We start from the raw sequence: 21,301 nt of genomic DNA, 5'->3' as shown, positions 1-21,301 counted from the left end.
GTGCAGTATCTGTCAGCATGTTGACAGTGTCCTATACTTTGCACCAGCATTTTTCCCATTGGAGCTCAGACGTTTATTCTTTAAGATGCAGAAGTTATAATGAGTTATTGGCTACTACTGAAGGGTTGGTTGGTCTCTTGCAGGATCACCTGATGTTCCCACGCATGCTTATGAAGCTGGTAAGCCTCCGTACCCTCAGCAGCGTCCACTCCGAACAGGTCTTTGCCCTGCGCCTCCAGGACAAAAAGCTTCCGCCCCTGCTGTCTGAGATCTGGGACGTCCACGAGTGACGGAGGACCTTGCCGTCCGCTCCTCCTGCTCAGGCACCCCACCAGTCGCTGCCTCTCGTCCTTTGTCCTGCTGAACCGTCAGAGTGCATTTGTGGGCAGGACACCCATCAAGGGCGGGCTGCACACATCCGGCCCGTGGAATCTCTGGGCCAGACAAAACAATGCAAAAACCTTGAACTTGCTCATGTAATACGTGGCTTTCTTTGGACAGATCTGTGTCAACACACGTTCTGCTTACACGCCTCTCTTTAACATAAATGGAAAGGAGCCACGTTCCTGGATTTTCAAAGCCAAGGGTGGCTGAGTGACAGTTGGGAAGATTTTTTTTCTTACTTATCACGACATTGTACTGTCTCTTGCAAATGCTGTCATGGCCGATCCTTTCGACTACTGCTGGCACTCTTTCCTGACTGCAGACGTTGAGGGACAATTGTCCACTTCTCCTCCTCATTTTGACGCATTCAGGATGGAACCTGCATGGCAGACAGACCTTGTTCTCTCCCTCTGTCCAGTACGTGGAGCATTTGGAGAGTGCACATGGGAACTGCACTTGACTCATTGTGATCCACAGAAAGGCCTGTGTTTAGTACTGTTGAACTAAATTGATTGTCAATATTCTGAAATTTACTAACTTTTAAAATGACCAGAAAGCTTGGCCTTGACAACAGTCTCCAACCTCCGATCCATATCAGTGGTAATGATGGACAAGGCCCTGTATGTTGGCTAGTTTTGATGTTTAACCATTTATGCTTGTTCTGTGTATGTAGGCCATACCCACAGTAAGCCATTCAAGTGATGCCCTACTGGTTAGAGGCATAAAGTATAACACTTGGGAAGGTTTTGGTCACATTCAAGCACCCTTAATTACATAAGAAAAGAACTGAAGTCCCTTCATCGTACCGACTACCGTATGGCATATTTGCATTAATTATAATGGCTTCTGCCACATTCTTTGAGAGTTCCCAAAAGATTATCTTCTGTCTCCCATTCACTGTGCTGTTTTAAAATTCCATGTGTAAAATGCATACAAGAAAGCTGAAAAAAATTCACATGAACATCAGGGACATCAAATATGATTAATCAAAAGAACTATTAGATTAGCTTCTCAAATAATTAAGTATTCCTACTGTGTAGTGCATATTGGCAAGGCTTATTGCACAAAGTGGAATTTATTGTATGGTCCAAGTAAAGAGTAACTGTCTTCAAATTTTATTAATGTCATTAGCTCACCAGTTGTTGTCTTTGTTTAGATATGAGAAAATAAAGCACATTAGCAGGGAGGCAGAATAAAATCTAATGCAACCCTTAAGTGAATGAGGCAAGATGAAGCAGAATATGCAAAAAAAAAAAAAAATCCCCAAAGAAGAGGACTGCAAAGGTTTGAGCTTTTAAACAGTTTTTGCACTCTACATTCTACCTTCTACCATTCTACCAAACGTGTAACATTTGTGGTACCCATCAAACTAAAATACAGTAACAGCTGGGGTAGTAATAATGACACCATAATAAGGGATTAACTAATAGGGAACAGTAGTTAGAACAGTTTACATTCGGCTGTGGCCAAGATTTATCAATGCAAAACATTTACAGATGTGGTTGGAATTCAATGTGTGGGTCATTGGTGTTTTATATGGCTTTTGTGATTGACTTAAATTGAACAGTAATGGAGAAAGCATCCAATTATTCAATATGAATGGTTGAGACTGTCTAATTGGGTGCACCGAAAAAATGAGATTCCCAGTTCAGTTACATTTACAAAAGATTTTAGACAAAAGAAACCCTAATAACCCAGGAACACCAACACTGACAAAGGATTGCACAGACTGCTGTTGGCCATCTAGGTCTACCACCCTCCCATGTCTCTATCAGCAACCTAGATTGTCACTGAATGTCAGAGTGGGATATTTTCTTCTAATTGAACGCACAATTTGAGATACTCTCAGCTAACATTGTCATCAGGGTTGTAAAACATGGCTGTTTTTTTTGCTGCAAGGTTTTATCTGGCAGTGTCCAGAAAAGAAATAGGAAACAACCAACAGCCATTAAATGGACCTGTCACTTCTACTGTCTGGTTTTGGGGCAGATTATGACTGACAGGACCTGTGTGGTGTCCAAGAATTTTTAACACGTTGACTTTTCATTTGGGACCTTGAACACCAGATCTGGGCCTGGCTAAGGTCATTACATGAAAATGTACCCATAGATAACATGTTAAAAAGTCATATTTTGAATTACTTTTATACCCACTTAATCATATTAATCCAGTATATGTGTTCTGATTTATATTCTGACTACACAATTGGAAAAATATAACCTTTGTTCAGTTCATCTAACAACATACAAGTCATATTTTTGTGATTTAACACAGATGTGGGGAAGAGTACTGACTTATCTGATAATTAATTCAATGCAACAGTGGCTGGGTACTTCTCCCTCCCAAATAAATAAAAAAGAAAATCAGACAAATAGTATTAGGTTTACATCATTACTCATTAGTAACTCAGCCCTAAATTATTTGACCTCACCTTGCAATTGCTTCAAAGTGAGTCAAATATAATATGCCCCTCAATCTTAAATATTAAATGTGTTGAAGCTGCATTTTTTTATTCGCTATAAATATTATAAAATGCTAGACTGAACCTATACAATACAAATGACCCTAAGGTGTTCTAATTTTCATTGATTCTTACTGTCTCCTCTGTTGAAATGGCTATAGATGTTGAAATAGAAATATGAATATATATTTTTAAATGTTTCAACGCCTTAAATTCTTGTATGTTCCGCTTTATATGTATAAAGTAAACGCTGACAAAATACATAGTTCCACCAAAAGACAGCCTATATTTGTTTTTTGTTTTAATTTAGGAAAGGGCAAACCTAATCTCTTTTGCACAAACTGTTCAACTGATGTGTTAAACCACTTGTACAAAATGTTTTTGTTTCTAATTCTAAAGTGATTTTGAGGAAATAAGAAATTATCTAGCTTTATAAATAAAATGTCTAATTTTCCCTGTCCTGCAGCACAGTATGATATTTGCACGGATTATACCAACACACTCTTTGTTTTTTTTTATGGACGTCACTTTTTAATAACGGCTTTTCGTGTTGAGCTGTGCTTGTTTATGGCTGTTACCCTCAAGACTTGTCATCCCCCGGGACAAGAATCACCAAGCCTGAGGAAAACATTGTCTCGACCTGTCCAAATGTAGGTATGCACCTTGTTTTCCACTACAGCCGCCGCGGAGCAGCTCTGTCCAATTATATTATGTCGAAGGCTCAAATGGAATCGTTGTGAACGTTGAAAATGGATTTACGTTTCAGAACATCTCATTTGCAGCATGAATGTCTCTAACTTGTGAGCAAAGATCTAGTCTACCGTACCTCACATTCATTGAAAGCTCGCTTTTACTGTCTATCTGAACCGCAGTCTGTCTGTATATTTGTTTCAAAAATCCACCAAATTTATCAAGCGCCTTTCGCTATCTGTACGTATTTATTTTCCATGTCCAGGATGTAAACACTGTCAATAATATAGTATTCCTCTAGAGGGGGCCTTGAGCCATTGAAATACTCGTTCTCCATTCGGTTGCAAATTACCTTTTGATGTAACATTCGTGAAGGAAAAACATACAACGAATTGGTTAAATTAATAAAGTACCGTACCCTGTTTATGCTGATAGACAGCACTTGATAGTTGCATTTTTAGTTCACGAGGCAAATGTTTAGTTCGAATCCCCACATGAATTTCCATTGTTTTCGAATGTACTACTACTTCAGGCAGGACGGGGGTGTGGAGTACCTGCTATGAAAATAGTATACAAAACACCATTTTTATTGATACATGCTTCAGCGTATAAATACGAGTATGGGAATACTCTGTTCGTCTTGCTGGACGTTTTGCAATGCGCCGACTACAGACAGCGTAATAATGCGATGAATTCTCGAAATGGCTTGTTACCTTTGGTGGCTCCCACAATGTCATTCAGCGTTCAACAGCAAAGAGGTGCTACGTTATTTAGTCATATTAGCTATATATAGCTTATTAGCTGTCTAGTTGGCAAAAAAAACGATGTGTAATGCAATGGCGTTATGAATTATCTGGCATCTCGAAATGACTCTGCTTCTCGTAACATCCCCATTTCGTTAAATGGTAGGATCTTTCCCCCACCCTACAGTAATGCGGAACTCCCTGCAGATGATATTTTAGCAAGCTAGTGACAGCGACTCGTTATGTAGCCAGCTAGCTAACCATCCGGCAAGGTAGCATCACTCCCTCAGGAACAATGATGCCAATGTAATGAGCAATACACAGATAAATGCTAAACAGTAGCTAAATACACGCAGTGGGATATTATTCGAAGAACTTCATCTGACAAGCGTCACACGAATTCAGCTGGCTGATTTCTAGAGCTAACCAGTTAACACCAATAGCTAGCTAACTTGCTAGCCAGCCAGAAGAGAGCGTTAACTAACGTTATCTTGCGAGCCAGGTAAGAGATGAACACTTTAAATACACCGTTTCGTTAACATTTGCAGCTAGCCAACTAACAAGCGTGGATATATTGTTATGTAGTGGTAAAATATCAAAACAATCATTACCTTGTCTGCTCTGTGGCTAGCTATTAACAGAAGGAAATACAGGCATATGCCTGGTTGTGCATCGTTCTACTTAATTGGCTAGCTCACGTAAGACGGCTGGCTTGTAGAAAACGAGCATCAGCTAGTTAGCTAGCTACCTAACGTTTGTTAATGTTGATCTGTAGGTAATGTTACCTGTGTTTTTATGGTTAAGGTAGCCTAGCTAGGTCGTATTTGCCAATGGCTAGCTAATACATCTGAGGCAAGTTGGCAATATAACCTTGATGGATATTGTGAATAATGTTGCTAGCTAGCCAACGAGATGTCTAAGTGACCATATCGGTGTAATCCATAATTTGTCATGCATTAGAGACTTTGAACGAATAACCCATCTGTAGCTTGCTGACTGGCTTCGTCATACACAGTCAGTAATATCAGAGAGCCAGCTATCTTGACCGTAATGCAATGTCGTTAGTTGGCTAACCTCACCTAGCCGGCTAACAACAATGCACGTATCTAGCATTATTTAGCGAGCGTTATGCTAAGAAGCTAGCTAGTAAGCTAGCTGTGTAGGGGCTCCGATGGGAAAGGGCATTCCGATCTGATATAATTTGGATGAAAGAAGAGCGCAGTGTACTTAATAGAGATGATGTCTTGGTTCCCAAAGTATGTTATGGACATTGACGTTACATCTGCTTGTTTGTAAGGGGAGACTAAGTAGGTAGCGTCCCTAGCTGTCGAGCTAACAACCAATGTTGAAGCACACGCGTATTGATCAGGAGTGGCATTCATTCATTCATTTCCTCATGCATTCATTCATATATTAATGGTTTGTGATCTGCTTAACAAGGTTGGCTACCCTTACCCCATGAATGGACGAGCGCAGGTGGTCTGGCTTCTCAGGTAACGCTAGCCGACCACCTAGTTAGACGAGCTAGTAGAGTTTGAGGGTCGACTGTACTTCCGAGCTTTAACGTTAACCTTACCTTGTTAGCTGGCTAAAGTAGGTGCTAGCTAACGTTAGCATTTCCTAAGCTGGTTTGTGACGATGCTCGCTTTTGAGCCTCTCTACACATGCGAGCTAACGGATCATTTTTACAGAATCAGGCTACCAGGGTGAAATAACACGACTAAAAATATTGTAACGGACATGATTAGATTTATTATGGGCTTTAATGACAGTGTAATACTACTGACTAGCTACTGTACTGTCGACACCCTACCGTCTACACGATCCGTAATATAACAGATAGCTGGGCCTACTGTACATTGGCACATGCGCACCGCAGGCTCGTAGACAATATCGTAAAATTAACTTGCTAAATTTGTTCCCAATGTAGAATGTAAGTGTGTATATGATATAGCAGTAGGAAGTAGACGGAATGAGTAAGAGGTGTTAATTTGAAATGTCTGCAGTTTTGAGAGAAAAAGACACTAACTATACCCAATGATCATAGATTGGGAATAATTATGAGGGGTAGTCCTGTGTCCAAATTCAACCACAGCCGGTTGAATTTGTTGATCGTTTGAGATGCATTTGCTCCGAGAAAGGAAGGTCAGCAGTTGTGTCTAAAAGGCGAACCATGATGGCATTGTGGAAAGACAGGACAGTACGACTGGCCTCTGCCAATGTGTTTGTTTCAGCATCACCCAAAGTGTGTCATGTTTTTGCTTCATGTAATCCATGAGAGGCATTTTAGATTGTCTTTTATGTGATCAAGGCTGCAGCAAAAAAACATCATCTGCATTAGATAATCTGTGGAGGGGTCTTGTAAAATAAGTTTAGAAATGATGAGCTGGAGTTGTCAATGAAGGTAAATGTACTTATGGTTGGACTTTAAAAGGAGATGTTGAAATCATACACAGCTGCTTGTGCCCCCTTGGAACTCTTCTATGCTGATCACGGATGGAAATTGTCTGCGGTGTCTTTCGTAGCTCTGCATTGACGCAATGAACCGATGGCACTGTTTACTCTCCAGGCTGCCCTTGCACCCCCCCCCCCCCCCCTCCCCCATGGCTTATTGCTGTGCCACACTCCTTTCCTAGGCTGGAGACACTAATGAAAGCCTCTGAAAACAATTAAAAATAGACTAAATGAGTGTGGGGCCTGTTTGCTTTAGTGGGATTCTATGGTTTGCTCTCAAGTGCTGTGGTGATTCCAGATAATAAGCGGTAATTGGAGACCGTGATTGTGAGTGTTTGACCGGATATAGGCGAAAGGCTATTGACGTCAGTAGGAGCCAGTGTATTTGTCAGATGTGTTGATGTGTTCCTTATTAAAATGAATTTCCATTGTAAAAATCAAACTGGGTAGAATTTCATAAAATTGAAGAGGAAGTTGCTCTGTCAGTTTATGGCACTGTGGAAGGAGGGTTCCAAATTGTCACAGGTATAGTTTTGAAGGTTCTTTGGTTGGTTAGGACTGTCTGAATTTTTACATGCATTATGATTAGTAGACTCTTACTTTCAGAGTGATTTGCATAGCTAAAATGCTTTACATGTTACACATTACAGGTATTTACTAAGACACTTCAGGTTAAGTACTCTGCCCGAGGATATAACAGTAATGGACCAGCCAGGAATGGAACCGATAGTCTTTGGGTTTTGAGCACACCTCCTTACCACTTTGCCACTTCGCTGTTTTTACATGCATGCAAACAGCATTCTCAAAAAAAGCAAGTGAGCAATAGTTAAATCCCCAGCTACAACTAATCCTTCAACCTAAACTCAGTTTAACCCAAAAAAAACAGGGAATACATGTATTTCCCAGTGTTGTGAAGTAATTTAGTCGTTGTGCTGGTTCCAAGTCATACTAAACATGTTGAAATGCGTAGTATATGTTCTAACAAGAAACAAATGCCAGTATGACATGGTATAGTATAGAGAGAATGAAATGGGTCCATCAGACATTTTTTGTGCAGACAGGGGAACTGAGGTTATGTGGAGACATTATCCTTAAGGTAATGCAGGTTTCTAATTTGGTAGCTGCACGTGTGTTGAGCATTTGATTTATATATATAAAAATTATATATATAAAAATTCTGCAAAATACAAGGTCTGTTAAGAATTCACTAAAGCTAAGCAGGTAGCAGAGAGTGATGTTTAATGATTTAATAATTCATATTTTATATAAAAAGTGTGGAATATATTTTTATATTACAAGCATCAATACACAAAATGCACAGGAGAGGGAGTAAGGTAATGAGTTTTCAGATGATGAAGCCAGAATTATCCTCAACGCCAAGAAATGAGTAGGCTGTTAACACTAGCTAGCATGTGACATTCTATTGAAGTATCAAAAACTGAAGCACTCTGATGAAATGCAGACACTGGGTAAATCCATGTGGGTAGAGCCTGTTTGATGTTTTCTTCTTATTCTTTGACTTTGGATTAAATGCCCTAGTTAGGGAGGGGAAAAAGTCCACTGTGTGAGTTTTTTTCTTTTTTTTCAGTATTTAGAAGTAGCTATGGAATTAAATGAGCTGCAGTTTCATTTGAATAGTTTTGACTTGTTGTAATGAATTTCAGATGTGTGTGTATAATTTTAGGTAGATTCAGTTGTAATAATCAGAATTTCGTGAAAAAAAAACCTTGCATTGATCCATTACTTAGGCAGTCTGCGGTATGTTACTCACCACTGAGAGATAAACCAGTGGATCAGTCTGTAACCTTGTCATAAAAAATGTCAAAAACATAAAACGTCATTCTTATCTTTCAAATTGCAAGTGGATCCGTATTTTAACACATATTTTAATTGTGCTTATTACTTTTGTTAATGTGATACATCCATTTACTCAGTGGTTGATGTAAATGGAAGGTAATTATTTTACCACCAGAGTGGTACTTCTGCGGTCACAGTCTGTTAGCTGTGCCTCAGCTGAATGCTGAACCATCCTTATTGTTCTTAGTAGGCATCCACATTTAGACTAGTGTGCATTATACATACTGCTGTGTCCTAAGAGTGGAAGCTCATTTACACATTACAACAACAACCATGACTCCACCCATTGTTGAGAGGTGGAGCAGCCTGTCTGTTTTCTAATAATAATAAAAAATCATATGGCCAAAAAAGTTCCTTAATCTACATTTGTGTCTGTTTCAGTCAGGGATCTGATTTCAATTTGGGGTTTGTTCTCATCTTCATGAGTGCTTCACATATATGTATACAACTTTATCATTTTTATGAGGCAACACAAATGTAGTACATTTTGCAGTTGAACGAACCAGTACCATGATGTAGCCTGTTGATCTGCTTTTAGTCAGCCTAGTCTTACCACTTTAGTTCCAAATCTCTTTATTCAGATTTCCATCATAGTTGGCAATTGTTGCTTTGATCTCAAATGCTTTTTGCCATTCCCTCCTGGAAATGCCGCTGTTCTGTGAGCTTTGTCTAAGGAGGGATTTGAATATTTAATTTGATGTTATGTGATGGCCCCATCCATTATTTATACAGCTTGAATTATTAAATTGAAGCAGAGCTGGACAGACGGTTTACTGAGCATGGGCTGGTTGAGTGCCAGCTCTGTTCATGATACAGCCTACCTGTGGGTAGAGTGTTCCATTTTGTGCTCTGTACATGCCTTGTGTAGTACACTTGTGTGATTTGAATCTACATGAAGTTTTGGGTCACATAAAGGGAGGCTATGGGCATTAATAAGAAATAACTGAAGAAAACTTAAAATGTCTGTCTTCAACAAAAAATGGAGTTTGAGGAGTAGTTTGAAAAAAGTGGAAGTGGTCACAGACAGTGTCTGTGGATTATTAAAAGTTAAATTAAATTTGAACTTTGCTTGAGCTACAACCTGGTTTCTTCATAATGCAAATAGAGAAGCTATGATGATGACACTTCCATGAATAAAGTACAGAGCTTTGAAGACACCCCCCATGATACATTAATATCATTCTTTCTCTATACAATCTAATGACATTCTCAAATGAATCTCAAATTTAAAAGGAGCAGGCACAGCATAGCTTTTCAGATATTAGGTACAAGTTAAAACTTGAAAGAATTAATAGTGCCAGCACACATTTTTATAAGTATAGGTAATGAAGGGCATACTCATATTTCAAGTATCCTAATTCTGTGTCCTACATGCAGATATTTTTTCCTAAGGATGTTCCCTCTTAAAAAAAGTCTAAAGCCCTAAATCTAAGGGTAAACATTTAAAACCATTGATTGGTGTTATGGTGTTAAGACTGATATACAGACTTGAAGGTTGATGTAAACTTTCTTTGTTTCATAGGATATTAGAATTTTTGTCCTGTTAGAAAAATGGTCAATTGCTTTCTTTTTGAAATTTGTCATGGTCCGTATTTGATCGTGAATGGAGGTTACATAATTGGAGATCATCAAACCATTCACTTGCCACAGTAATGCACGCTAAATGGATTGTAGGAGCGGTTTCTTAAGACCTTTAAAATCGTACCCACTTCAAACCCTGCATTATGTCTGCCAATGAAACTGACCCACCCTCCTGTTCAAGGTAGGCATAGCTTTTAGTTTGATATGTTGTTTGAACACTTGTGGCCACCGCATTCATGGGTGAAGCAGCATCTTTTTTATTGCTCCATGAACATGCCCAGAAAATGGACATAAATACTGTTTTTTAACAGTAATTGCCCAGAGAGATAAATGAAAATCTATTGTGCAAAGGGGCTCCAAAGTTCAAGGTGCTCTAGCATTCAGTTGGTATTAAGGTTGAATCTGGGCCTAACCATTTCTGTGTCTTTTTTGCCCTTGTGGATCTGCCTACTTTACCTGATAGCCATATATGTTCACAGGCACCATGTGGTCATGAAAGTGGTTTGGAGTGATACTGTTGTGAGGCTCAAGGTCAGCTTCTAAAAACAGATGTGGTGTAAACACTTAAAAGCCTTGGGGGAGTGGACCCAACAGGGCCTGGCGGGAGGTAAATCAGCTGACGAGGGTGAAAGACCAGAACCTGGAAATGTTTCATTTTGTCCAGGATCCATGCCCTTTCCCAGCTCCGCACGCGTGTGTGTGTGTGTGTTGTGGTCGTGAGTTTCTGTTGGTGCAATAGGTGGGGCGGAACCCAGGAGAAGTTGCAGGGTAGGAAAGAGTCAGAACGAGAGTTTGTCTTTCAGGGTGGGGTACAACAGCAAAGTTAGTGTATGCTGAGTGAATTACAGCGTGTTTACAGTGCTGAACACCATGTTCATTCATAAAGGAATGAAATTGCTTCTGTGTTTTGTGGGTGTTTGTAAATTGCCTTCAATTTATGTATTACTGTCATTTTAACATCCAGGTGTTATTTGTCACTTTAAGGGTTAATCTTGTGTAACATCTCTGCTGTGGTAGAATCCTCTTGCAGAAAACTAAAATGACATACTTTATGTAAACAGTTGGTAGATTAGTATTCCTACATGTGGCAATATTCAGCAGGTTGGGTTAACTAAGTACTGTTATGTACTGGTATAGTAGCCTATGTTATGTTCTGGTGTCACACAAAAATCAGGTTAAAGAAAAAGGTAACATTACACTGTATATTCAGTGGATTGTTCTGTTAATCTGTTGCAGTCCTGTTCTGATTGCACTGTATCACTTGATGTTTTTGGGAAGCAAAAATGTTTTTTGGTACTGAACTTCCTGCTAATTTTTTAAAGCTGACTGATACTTCAAGGACATGTCCTTTCAGTCCCGGCTGTTAGTCATATATAAATTTTGCATCCTTACTATAACAGGAAAATACAATAAAGAATATTTATTAACCACTAAAACTAGCTAATGGAAAATTCTTTTGTGGTAACTCTAATACCTCATCCAACTCTTTAATGCATTTTGCATAAGAATAGAGAGAAAAGGCTTCACCTGCCTTGCTGTGTTTGCTGGAGACTGGAGGCACAGAGGAGCAATGCTGAATGGATTTCAACAGAAATATTTTTATACAGGTTTTCTGTCTATTTCATCAAAAATCTGATAAAAAATATGTATATGTAATAATGTGTGTGTATGTGTAACATATATAGAATGGATATATATTATATATAAATATATATATATATATATATATATATATTAGATATGCTTGGAGGGGACAGGGGGAGATTGAAAAATTGTTACAGGTTATTCTCACTTCACATATGATGACACTTGGTAGCCAATGGGAGAGGTGTACACTCCTGAGATGATTTATTGCATTTTGTTTGCAAAATTAGATAGTAAAGTTAAGGAACAGCATGAAAATAGCTGTAAATATTTTCTTTGCATCAGAACAGAATCATAATGTTTGATGCAAAGAAAATATTTACAGCTTTTTACTCACAACAGTGTCAGTTTTTGTCGCTTTACATTTACTAGCTCTGTCTTGTGAACTAGAGTAACCGGAGAGGGAGCTATGAACCTTATTATTTATCATTTTATTGAAACAGTAACCATTACTACTAGCAATGTCCATCAAAAATATTAAATTATTCACATTTAAAATGAGACCCACACAAAAGATGGATATTTCCATGTAAAGCTGGGTGGGGTGTGTTATTTTGGTAAGCTGGCACAACCCCAAATTTATATGCGAAGTGAATTTTAATGAAATGCAAAGTACACGCTGGGTACTTTGAGTGCGGCCTGCATTTCAGGGTTGTTCATTATAATTGTCAAGGAAAGAGTCATATAATTTGAAGAACTGAATTTCAAATCAGAAATATGAATAAGAGCAGAATGTTTATATGCATAGCATTCTGAAGCCCCTGGAACACTAGGTTATATGTTGCAATTTATTGCTTATCGGTAATTTATTAGCATGCTGGTTGTCATTGCTTTTTCTGGTCAATCATCCATAGTCGTTATTATCCAGATGAAACATCTCAAAAAATTACCAGTGTAGTACAAGTATCTGTGATAACAATAGTATGACGACAGTTTATGTTTCTTAAATAAAGATGCATGCTAATATGAACACTGATGCCTAGAACAGAACAGAATATAACAGAGTAGTATTTTCTGTACAACTCCTTTTCTTTCTTACCCTCCAACTCTCCAACCTACTCTCCTTTTCTCCTCATATGAGTTACATGCAGCACTCATGTGCTGTTTTCTCCAAATATTTAGTAGTTATGTACAGAATGCATAATTGCAGCGTGCATAATTGGACAATCAGTCAACCTTTATTTGGTATTTGACCCTTTAAAATCACATTGACACAGGACACTTTACAGTGCGCATAAAAAAATGAGACAAAATTGGGAAAAAATCCTGACCCTTTACAAATGTGCTCAAGATAAACATCTGGGAATGCGTGGGACAAGATAGGCTGAATTACTACTTATGTACTAGTCGTTATGTCACATGTTAGTGACAGTGAGTCTGCAATAGAGTGGTGTGAAAGGGTATAGGGTCACTGTTAGTGTCCTCAGGGGCCAGGAGTTGGAAGTTGGAGAATGTTGTTGTCCAGGTTTGAATTCAGGTCCCTTTGCTTTTAATGGGCTAATCTAAGGTGGTCTCTCCAGCATGACATCGTGCAGTGAGACGCAAGATGGGGCATATATTCATTTCTCCACATCTTCATCTGTATAATAAATGTTGGGGTTTGGTGGAATTTGCCTCAGCCACCGCTGGGGGCTGCTGAAACCTGGCAAGTCTCTGTTTACTTGCTGTATTATTGGGATTTGTATGGACAACATCAACAAAGGCTTTTTACCCCCTCTCCTTCCCTGCTTGTGTTTGGGTCAGTGGCATTCTGATAAAAATAGCCGTCTCTGCTGGGGCTGAGAAGAAAGCAGATTGGGTTGCTATGGCGACTGAGCTGAATCAGATTACCTCGGGGTGGATGGTGGTGGGGGGGAGATGGCAGAGGGGTCATGTGACACAGTGTGATTGAGGACGTCACTCTCCCCAGTTTCCCAAGGCCATGCTCTACCTCACGGGAGATGTGTACTACACAGCAGCAAGACAAATCACACTGCCCACCTCTTCCTGGTTTGTTTTCAGTGTGACCTCCACATCCAGGATGTGCAGTGCACCTTACAGTGATTGTGGCAGTTTATCTTTTCCAGTCTGGTATATGCTGAGGAAGGGGCAAGGATGTAGTGTCAGGGGAGGGTCAAGAGTTCATGAGGAGCATACAGCACAAAGCAGACCTTCACAGTCCTATAGAGCCACTGAGATCTACTGATGGACTCTTGCAGCTGCCTCATCTCACACATGTGACTGACTGCATCTTCATCATGAAATCAGTTAAACTTCTCAAGCTGTGCACATTTTACAGGGCCGTTAATTAAAAGAGGTACATCCAAGGAGACTTAATAACCCTACATGGAAAGAGTGTCTTTTTATAAATAAAATGAGGAAAACCAAACAGAGAACTGTTTGTGCGTTTCTCTGGGTAAGAACATCTGCTAAATGACTAAATGTAAATGTTAAAATGTTGAATGCTCTTTCAGTTCTCACTGATAAGTACACAATCATTGGTTCCTGTAAGAGTGTAGCAGTGTGCATTTTTGTCATTTTCAAAAATTATCTTTGAAAAGAGGGGTTCTGCTATAATCAGGAGTGTCTTTTACCAGGGCCAGTATGGTAGTTAACATGGACTACATGTGGAAGGGCTGTCACAATGTCATGCATTCTCTCTAATGCTATTTTGATGATAGAAAAACAGGGGAGTCTTTAATATACACTGCTGTTGTAGGGAAATGAGTTTGACCATTTGCATCTCCTGTTGTAGTACTAACTGAGTCTTCTGCAGGAAAACCTGGTTTTCTGTGGTTTTCTTTTGAGATTATATCATGTTAAAATCAGATATAACCTACATCTTAATGAATGTATAAAAAAATAAATGTAATTTTTACATTTTAACACTACACGTGTGCTATTCAGCAGCACAGATTTGCTTCCTGTGTTTTCTCCCATCTTCTTAACAAATTAAGTGCCACGAACAGTCATGCTCTTTGGCAGTTCCTTCTGGCATTTCTGTCCCAAAATCTTTGCTTCTCAGAATTATGGAGATTGCAAAGGGACAGATTATGCTTGTTGGTTGGTTGGCTAGTCTAGTAAGATTATAAATGAATCATGTCAAGTAATGTGGTTTTTGAAATGTCAGTTATGGGGGGTTGTTATTGCAGTTCAGGCTAAGTGTTTAGAATATGGAAATAATCTGTTAGACGCTCAACATTAAAATTATATTTTGAAAGGCAAAATATATTCATTCAGGAGTTATTAGAGTGTAAGGAAACAATAATGGACAATTGATGGATAATGGATCACAAACCAGATCTTGAGGCCAACATGGGGTTATACATATTAATACAGTTTTTCTGAGTTTTGGTGTTTCCCCCAACAGGAAGTCACAAGTGGGCTTCATCTGGCTGCTGGTTGAATAGCCCTACCTTAAATGCTTGCTTGTTTGAAGATTTGTTTAAATATGGATTATTATATGGATTTATACTGAAGTGATAAAGTTAAGATTGTAAAAAAGTAATCCTGTTTGTTACTTTAACATTTTTTCCAGTGCCATCTTCCTCAAGGGCATTCACCTGTGCATGCAGAGGCTATAATGAGCCTTGGATCTTGACAGGGCCACATGAGTCCTTATAGAATGAGACCAAGATGAGTGTAATTATATGCTCTGCAGGCCTGTGAAGGCAGTGCTTTAGGCTCACTTGTACGTCCTTCTGCATGGCTGTCAGGGATAATTGTAGTCATGTTTCTATTCCTCTTGCTTGCAGATGCAAAGCTGATTAAGTTGAGATTTGACAGCTCTTCAGTGAAATGTGGCAATGTTTGGTCTGTGCACAACTCCTTTGAGATATGCATAGATTTGAACAATATTTTTTTTCCACTTGTTTTCCTTTCTGCGTCTCAGTTGTATGCAGGCAATGTTAAGGCACTTACACTGTGCTGGGATTTGACTGTCAGTCTGAAATTGTAGTAGTTTGTTTGTGGTGCTGCTAATGGTAAAGATAATCATAACCTATAGCTCAAATTAGCAGGCAGTTTAGAAAGATTGGAAAAGAAATGCAAAGCAAAAAATGTTTAGAGACTAAAATTAAAGCAACTGAAAATATTGTGCATCTGTTAAACAACATTTTTCCTTTACATCAATCATTCGCCAGAGGAGAATGTCGAATTTAAATTTGCTGTTTTCAGTCCATAACCAAGCTGGCAGATATGCCTCCATCAGAATGCAGAGAAAATCAATGGTTTCAACATCTTACTGTTTTCTTTTTAATCTATTGTAATACTACCACAGACTGGTAGTTCTAGACTAATGATCTAAGGTAATGAATACTCAAAGAGGTAGAAATGTGGTATTTTTTATGGTTTTATTTACAACAGAATTGAATTACTACGCAATCAGTCCTAAAAGAAAAAAACGTATATGCCCAACATCTCCACATTACAACTCAGTGTTTCTGCATTCCAATGTCTGTTTGGTCCAGTCCAGTCTAGCTTTAAAGTGCCAGCCACTGACATGGATAGTGAACCTGACCAACATGTTTCTGTAGTGTGTACTGAATCCCTGTTGTTGCCCTTCATGTGGGTCTGTGATCTGGAGCATTTCTAGGTTGGGGATGTCACTGGGAGACGAGCGGTGACCTCGGTGGATGAGATGCGCTGTGCAGTGCGATCGATTCGTCATCCGTTTGTTCTCAGCATGTCAATTTGTTATTTATTTTGGCCACGTACACAAAAACTGCTGCCTTGGTCAAAATTGAATTTGGAAGTGTCGCTGAACAAAACCCCTGCTTCTTACAGCAGTCTCACTGCCAGGTAGTGTTTCGGAAGGGTGACCTGTCAGGTAATTCATTTGCTGTTTATTACTGAAGTTTAGGTTTATGACCTTCATGCAGACACACATGTCTGAGAGCGTAGATATGCCATCTTTTCTGCTGCGTACAGAGAACACTTTTGATGTGATTAGGCAAGACAAGGGCTCGGGTGCTGTGACACTGTTACTGTAGCTCAAGGATTTTATCCTCAACAACAAACCAGCGAAATGACCTGCATCTCTTCCCTACGTGTTAACACTGAGAGATCGCTCGTAAGGTTATGCAACCTTCATTTTACGCCGCAGTCCTCTCCATTTTTTTTCTGTCGTCTTCCAGTGCTCGGCACGGCCAGAAAAGTAGATGTGAAGATTATGTGAGTATCTAGGGAAATGATGCAACACCTAACCAAAGATGACAGTCTGCGCTCTGGCCTTGTGCCTTCGCCAGCGGTGCACTAATTTTCCTTCAGTCATCAGGTGATATCGAATTGGCACAGGTGCTGCAGGAGTCCTCGGGGTGCTGCTCCTGATGGACGGATCGCTGTGTAGGAGGTTTGTTGGGATTTGGGGGCGGTGGAACCTGGCCAGAATTGGATTGTGCCTGTTTGGCGTCTGCTGTTGAATCAGAAATTCTCTAAACATCTTAATGAAGGGGCCTTTTAGAGCCATGGGCAGCGGGCAGAGCGTGTCTCAATTAAATTTGCGGAGTGTTATGTCAGATGTCTGTAGCAAGGCTGAATCTACTAAATGCTTCATTTGGTGCATCAAAGTGATGTGTTCTGGCCAGCTATTACAGTTTTTGGTTCTCTCTTGAACTCCTTTCCCTCTCTAAAATCAACAGTAAAAATGTTAGAACCAGTATGTGATGTTTTATGGTTTCGAAGTTGACACTGATGAAAGAATTATTATAGCTAACCTTTAGTGACAGAAGGCAATTTCAAAATGTTCCAGACGAAACATTAAAGTCCCTGTCTATATTTTTATTTGACTTTTAATCACTATGGTTAGACTTGTCGTTTTATTTCTCATTTTACCTGATCATCATGTTATAATGTTGTAAATTGTCTAAGGAATCAGTGCATAACAGCATTGAGGTTGTTGCAAAGCAATACATGTGACATAGTGCTAGCTACATAGGCCTATAAGCCTATTTTAATCATACAAATGTATGTGTGAGTGAGAGAGCCAATGGTACTGAGGTAGATCTCATCCCATTCTAAAGTCTGAAGTTAAAGCATCTCAGAGAGACCTATATTTTGAATAATGCGATGCTATTTATGTAATCACCAGAAGATATTAGCCAAAATGCAAGTGCAAGTACTCTGTGCCCTGCATTGTGTGGATAACCCCCTTTGATGGGTACAATGGGAATTTTTCAGTCTGGAATATTAGCGTTGCCCGTTCCGCTTAAGAATTTGCTACAGAATTTGCCCTGGGTAAAGACAATCCTCACCAGTACACAGCCGATCTGGTTTAAGTTGCAGTTGCCCAAAGCGGCTTTATATTGTTGTTACACCACGTCCTTTTACTGCCGTCCCTCGGCCCCGTTGTTTTCGAGTGAATAACACGTCTTTATCCGCTGTGGGAAAGTACTGGCCCTGCCCTCCGAGCCCAGGCGGCTGAACTGTGATTCAGAGCTGATTACTGTCCAGACTGCCCGTGCAACCGAAGTCTTGGAGACAGGCCGCAGATGACCGGAGGTCAGCTGAGCCTCCGGGGGCATGCCCCCCTGCCCTCCTCTCCCCTCTGCATGTAGAATTAAACCCAGCCCCTCTGCTGCGTTCTCCCCAAGAAACCGCACTCAGCAGGGATGCACCATTTGGCGTTCATCGCGTGGCATGCGAGTCGGTCCTTCTCAACCTTTTCAGTCCTACCGAAGAACGTGCGTTGTTTGAGGCACCTGCAGGCTCACCTCAAGAAAAGCACTTGCAAACATCAGACTTTCAAAATGAGAACACTTTGTTCTGAATTAATGCAAGCCTTTTATGCTGAAATCATTATGTACCTGTGTGAGCTGTGCTTTCGCATGCCTCACAGCCTGCCTGTCTGTGGCTTGTCCTCATGTGTAGCGCCGCTGAGAGAGGAGACGCACAGACGTCAGAGTGAATGCACGCGTGAGAGAGCGTGTGCGCCGTTCCTCCCGGCTGAGGGGATGCGCGTCGGGAGGTCCCCCACTCCTGAGCTCCTGAGGGCAAGTGCTGCTCTGGGCCCAATCCCGTTAGTCTCAGGGGCTCAGGGGCATTCCTTCATTAGCCTGCCGAGAGGCCTGCCAATACACGTGAGACAGGAGCCCCCCCCTCCCCCCCGTGCCGCCGTGAGTGCGCGCCGAGGGAGTGGCTAGACTCTTGGCTTGCACCTTCCTGGGCCCTGCAGCTAAGCTGCTTTTAAAGGAACTGCAAAAAGTTCCCTCTGACCACCCCCACTGCAGCAGGCAGGAAGGCACAGCAGAGAATCCTGTCAGGTTACTCTACTTGAGTCAGCGTCTTGGAAAAAAGAGGTGTTCATGCTGAGATGGATGGCAGGGCAGACAGGTGGGACAAGGCAGCAAGTGGGTGAATGATTATGAAATTCTTGAATCTCTGATAAAATGGTGATTGTGAAAGATTGCGCATTTCAATTTCCAATTGATGCCTTTCTATTACGATTGGTCACATTATCTCCTAAATAGATAGATACTGCATAGCGAGAAGCTTTCCAGTCACGGCAGTGATTTTATGCAGATTTAAGTGCTTCTGCATTTATTAAATTATACTATGTAATGCTTATTTAGCTATGGAAATGTTTTTATAATGTCATTTCTTGTCATTTAAAGGATGATTGACATACTGCCTCTCTTTCTGTTCTGTTTCTTGTCTTTCAGATTGTAGTTCCTTTCCGCGACGGTGAGCTCTTCACTGCCTCCTGATGACTCCAGTTATACTCCATTGTTCCTGCCAGTCCTAGGTCTGCCACCTTCATCTTGGGCAGTGCCTGGCCAACAAACTGATATTTCTCCCAGGCGGCAATGACATAGAGGAGGGCTTCTTTCAAAAATGGAGAAAAAGAAACCGTGCCCCCGCTTACTGGACTACCTGGTGGTAGTCGGAGCCAGGTAAGTGTTATCCAGGTTTGCAGCATTTTTGAATTCCAGTATGCCAGCTTTTCAGTAAGCCTGTTGTTGATCTGTCAGTAATGTTTTCTAAACTCTTACGTGTAGGTCTAGCCTGTCATACCTTTAAAATATGAAACTTGTTTTTGTGTTTGATAAAGCATGTGTCCTTGGTCCTCCGCCCCCAGGCAGCCAAGCAGCGACAGCGTGGCCCAGACGCCCCAGCTGCTGCGGCGTTACCCCCTGGAGGACCACCACGACTTCCCGCTGCCGCCGGATGTGGTGTTCTTCTGCCAGCCGGAGGGCTGCCTGAGCGCGCGGCAGAAACGCATGAGCCTGCGCGACGACACCTCCTTCGTCTTCACGCTCACCGACAAGGACTCGGGCGTCACGCGCTACGGCATCTGCGTCAACTTCTACCGCTCCTTCCAGCGGCGCTTCGGCAAGGGCGAGCGGGCCGGCAAGTCCGAGCGGCCGCCCAAAGCCGCGCCCGCCCCCTCCCCGGCCCACGCGCCGGAGCACAGCGCCGCCGTGACGTCCGCGGCACCCGAGGACGCCGGCGGCGACAGCTCGGGGAGCGGCTCGTCCCTGGCGCCCCCCGGCGTCGACCCGGCCCACGAGGCGGGCAAGTCCCCGCGGGCCAAGAGGAGCGCCAAGCTGGCCCCGAGGAACCGCAACAGCACCCTGACCTCCCTCTGCATCCTCAGCCACTACCCGTTCTTCTCCACCTTCCGGGAGTGCCTCTACATCCTCAAGAGGCTGGTGGACTGCTGCAGCGAGAGGCTCACTCAGAAGGCCGGCATCCCCAAGGGCGTTCAGAGGTGAGTGACACATTGCGCAGCTGCCACCGTGCAGCGTCCTGTGGGGAAGACTTGTGTTTTTGCCCCTGTTTGTGCCCCGTCTCTTTAACCCCTCCGCACGTACGGTCACACCGGTGTGATTAACCCTTTCATGCGTACGGTCAAACCGGTGTGATTAGCCCTTTCGTGCGTACAGTCAAACCAGTGTGATTAGAACACTAGATTGGAAAAATTCTATCTAATTATATAAGGTTCTATCTAAGGTTAGCTTTGAGGGGACAGTGATTTAACGTTACAAAGTGTAGCAAATGCGGTGGGGAAAACTATGAAACTATGAAACATAATGAACCATGTAACGTAAAACACATGCTACATAGCAAGTCACAGGCAAAGAGGTTAAATGAGGTGAGTGATGCAGGTTTATACTTGGGGTGGAGTTTCATGTCTGTGCCTAAGGTGAGTGCCCTGTGGCTATACCTGCCCAGAGTCTGTTGTCTACATGTGAGTTGTGTGCCTTTGTTCAGCACCTTGTCTTTTGTTAGGGGTAATTACCTTCTGTATGCAACAAATGTGAGTGGCCTGAGTTTAGTTCCTGTCATAATATGTGAGGTGTGTGCTTATGTGCAAGCTATCAAACCATTGATAGTCTATTTTGCAATCCTGAAGGAGATTACATGCTATGATTCCGAGGTTTGCACATGAATGTCCTTCTGAATGCATTCTTACCATTTTACCATTTCCAAATCTGATCTCTCCTGATATGTTCTGATATTATTCTGATTATTTGTTGTCTTTATCTCACACCCCTTCTCTTGTGCTACT

General features: G+C 41.3%; 2 protein-coding genes across 42 annotated transcripts in view; both read left to right on the top strand.

Moving 5' to 3' along the window:
- The window catches only part of nr1h3 (nuclear receptor subfamily 1, group H, member 3), a 30,770-nt gene extending 27,467 nt beyond the window's left edge, over window positions 1-3,303 (top strand). For all 4 annotated transcript variants that reach the window (XM_036543281.1, XM_036543282.1, XM_036543280.1 and 1 more), the window contains one exon: window positions 144-3,303. In XM_036543281.1, the coding sequence (XP_036399174.1) occupies window positions 144-290 (147 nt within the window). In that variant the 3' untranslated portion in view covers window positions 291-3,303. The remainder of the gene's footprint in view (window positions 1-143) is intronic.
- Window positions 3,304-3,474: 171 nt separating this feature from the next.
- The window catches only part of madd (MAP-kinase activating death domain), a 66,846-nt gene continuing 49,019 nt past the window's right edge, over window positions 3,475-21,301 (top strand). For 37 of the 38 annotated variants that reach the window (XM_036543258.1, XM_036543257.1, XM_036543253.1 and 34 more), the window contains exons 1-3: window positions 4,300-4,780; window positions 19,452-19,682; window positions 19,868-20,500. In XM_036543258.1, the coding sequence (XP_036399151.1) occupies window positions 19,624-19,682; window positions 19,868-20,500 (692 nt within the window). In that variant the 5' untranslated portion in view covers window positions 4,300-4,780; window positions 19,452-19,623. Of the gene's footprint in view, window positions 3,496-4,299; window positions 4,781-19,451; window positions 19,683-19,867; window positions 20,501-21,301 lie in introns of those variants that run through there. The other variant, XM_036543240.1, reaches the window with a different exon arrangement.

Source organism: Megalops cyprinoides, chromosome 13 (genome assembly GCF_013368585.1).
Source record: "Megalops cyprinoides isolate fMegCyp1 chromosome 13, fMegCyp1.pri, whole genome shotgun sequence".
NCBI classification, from domain to species: Eukaryota; Metazoa; Chordata; class Actinopteri; order Elopiformes; family Megalopidae; genus Megalops; species Megalops cyprinoides.
Note: the sequence above shows the minus strand (reverse complement) of the source record. Positions and strands in the feature narration are given on the sequence as shown.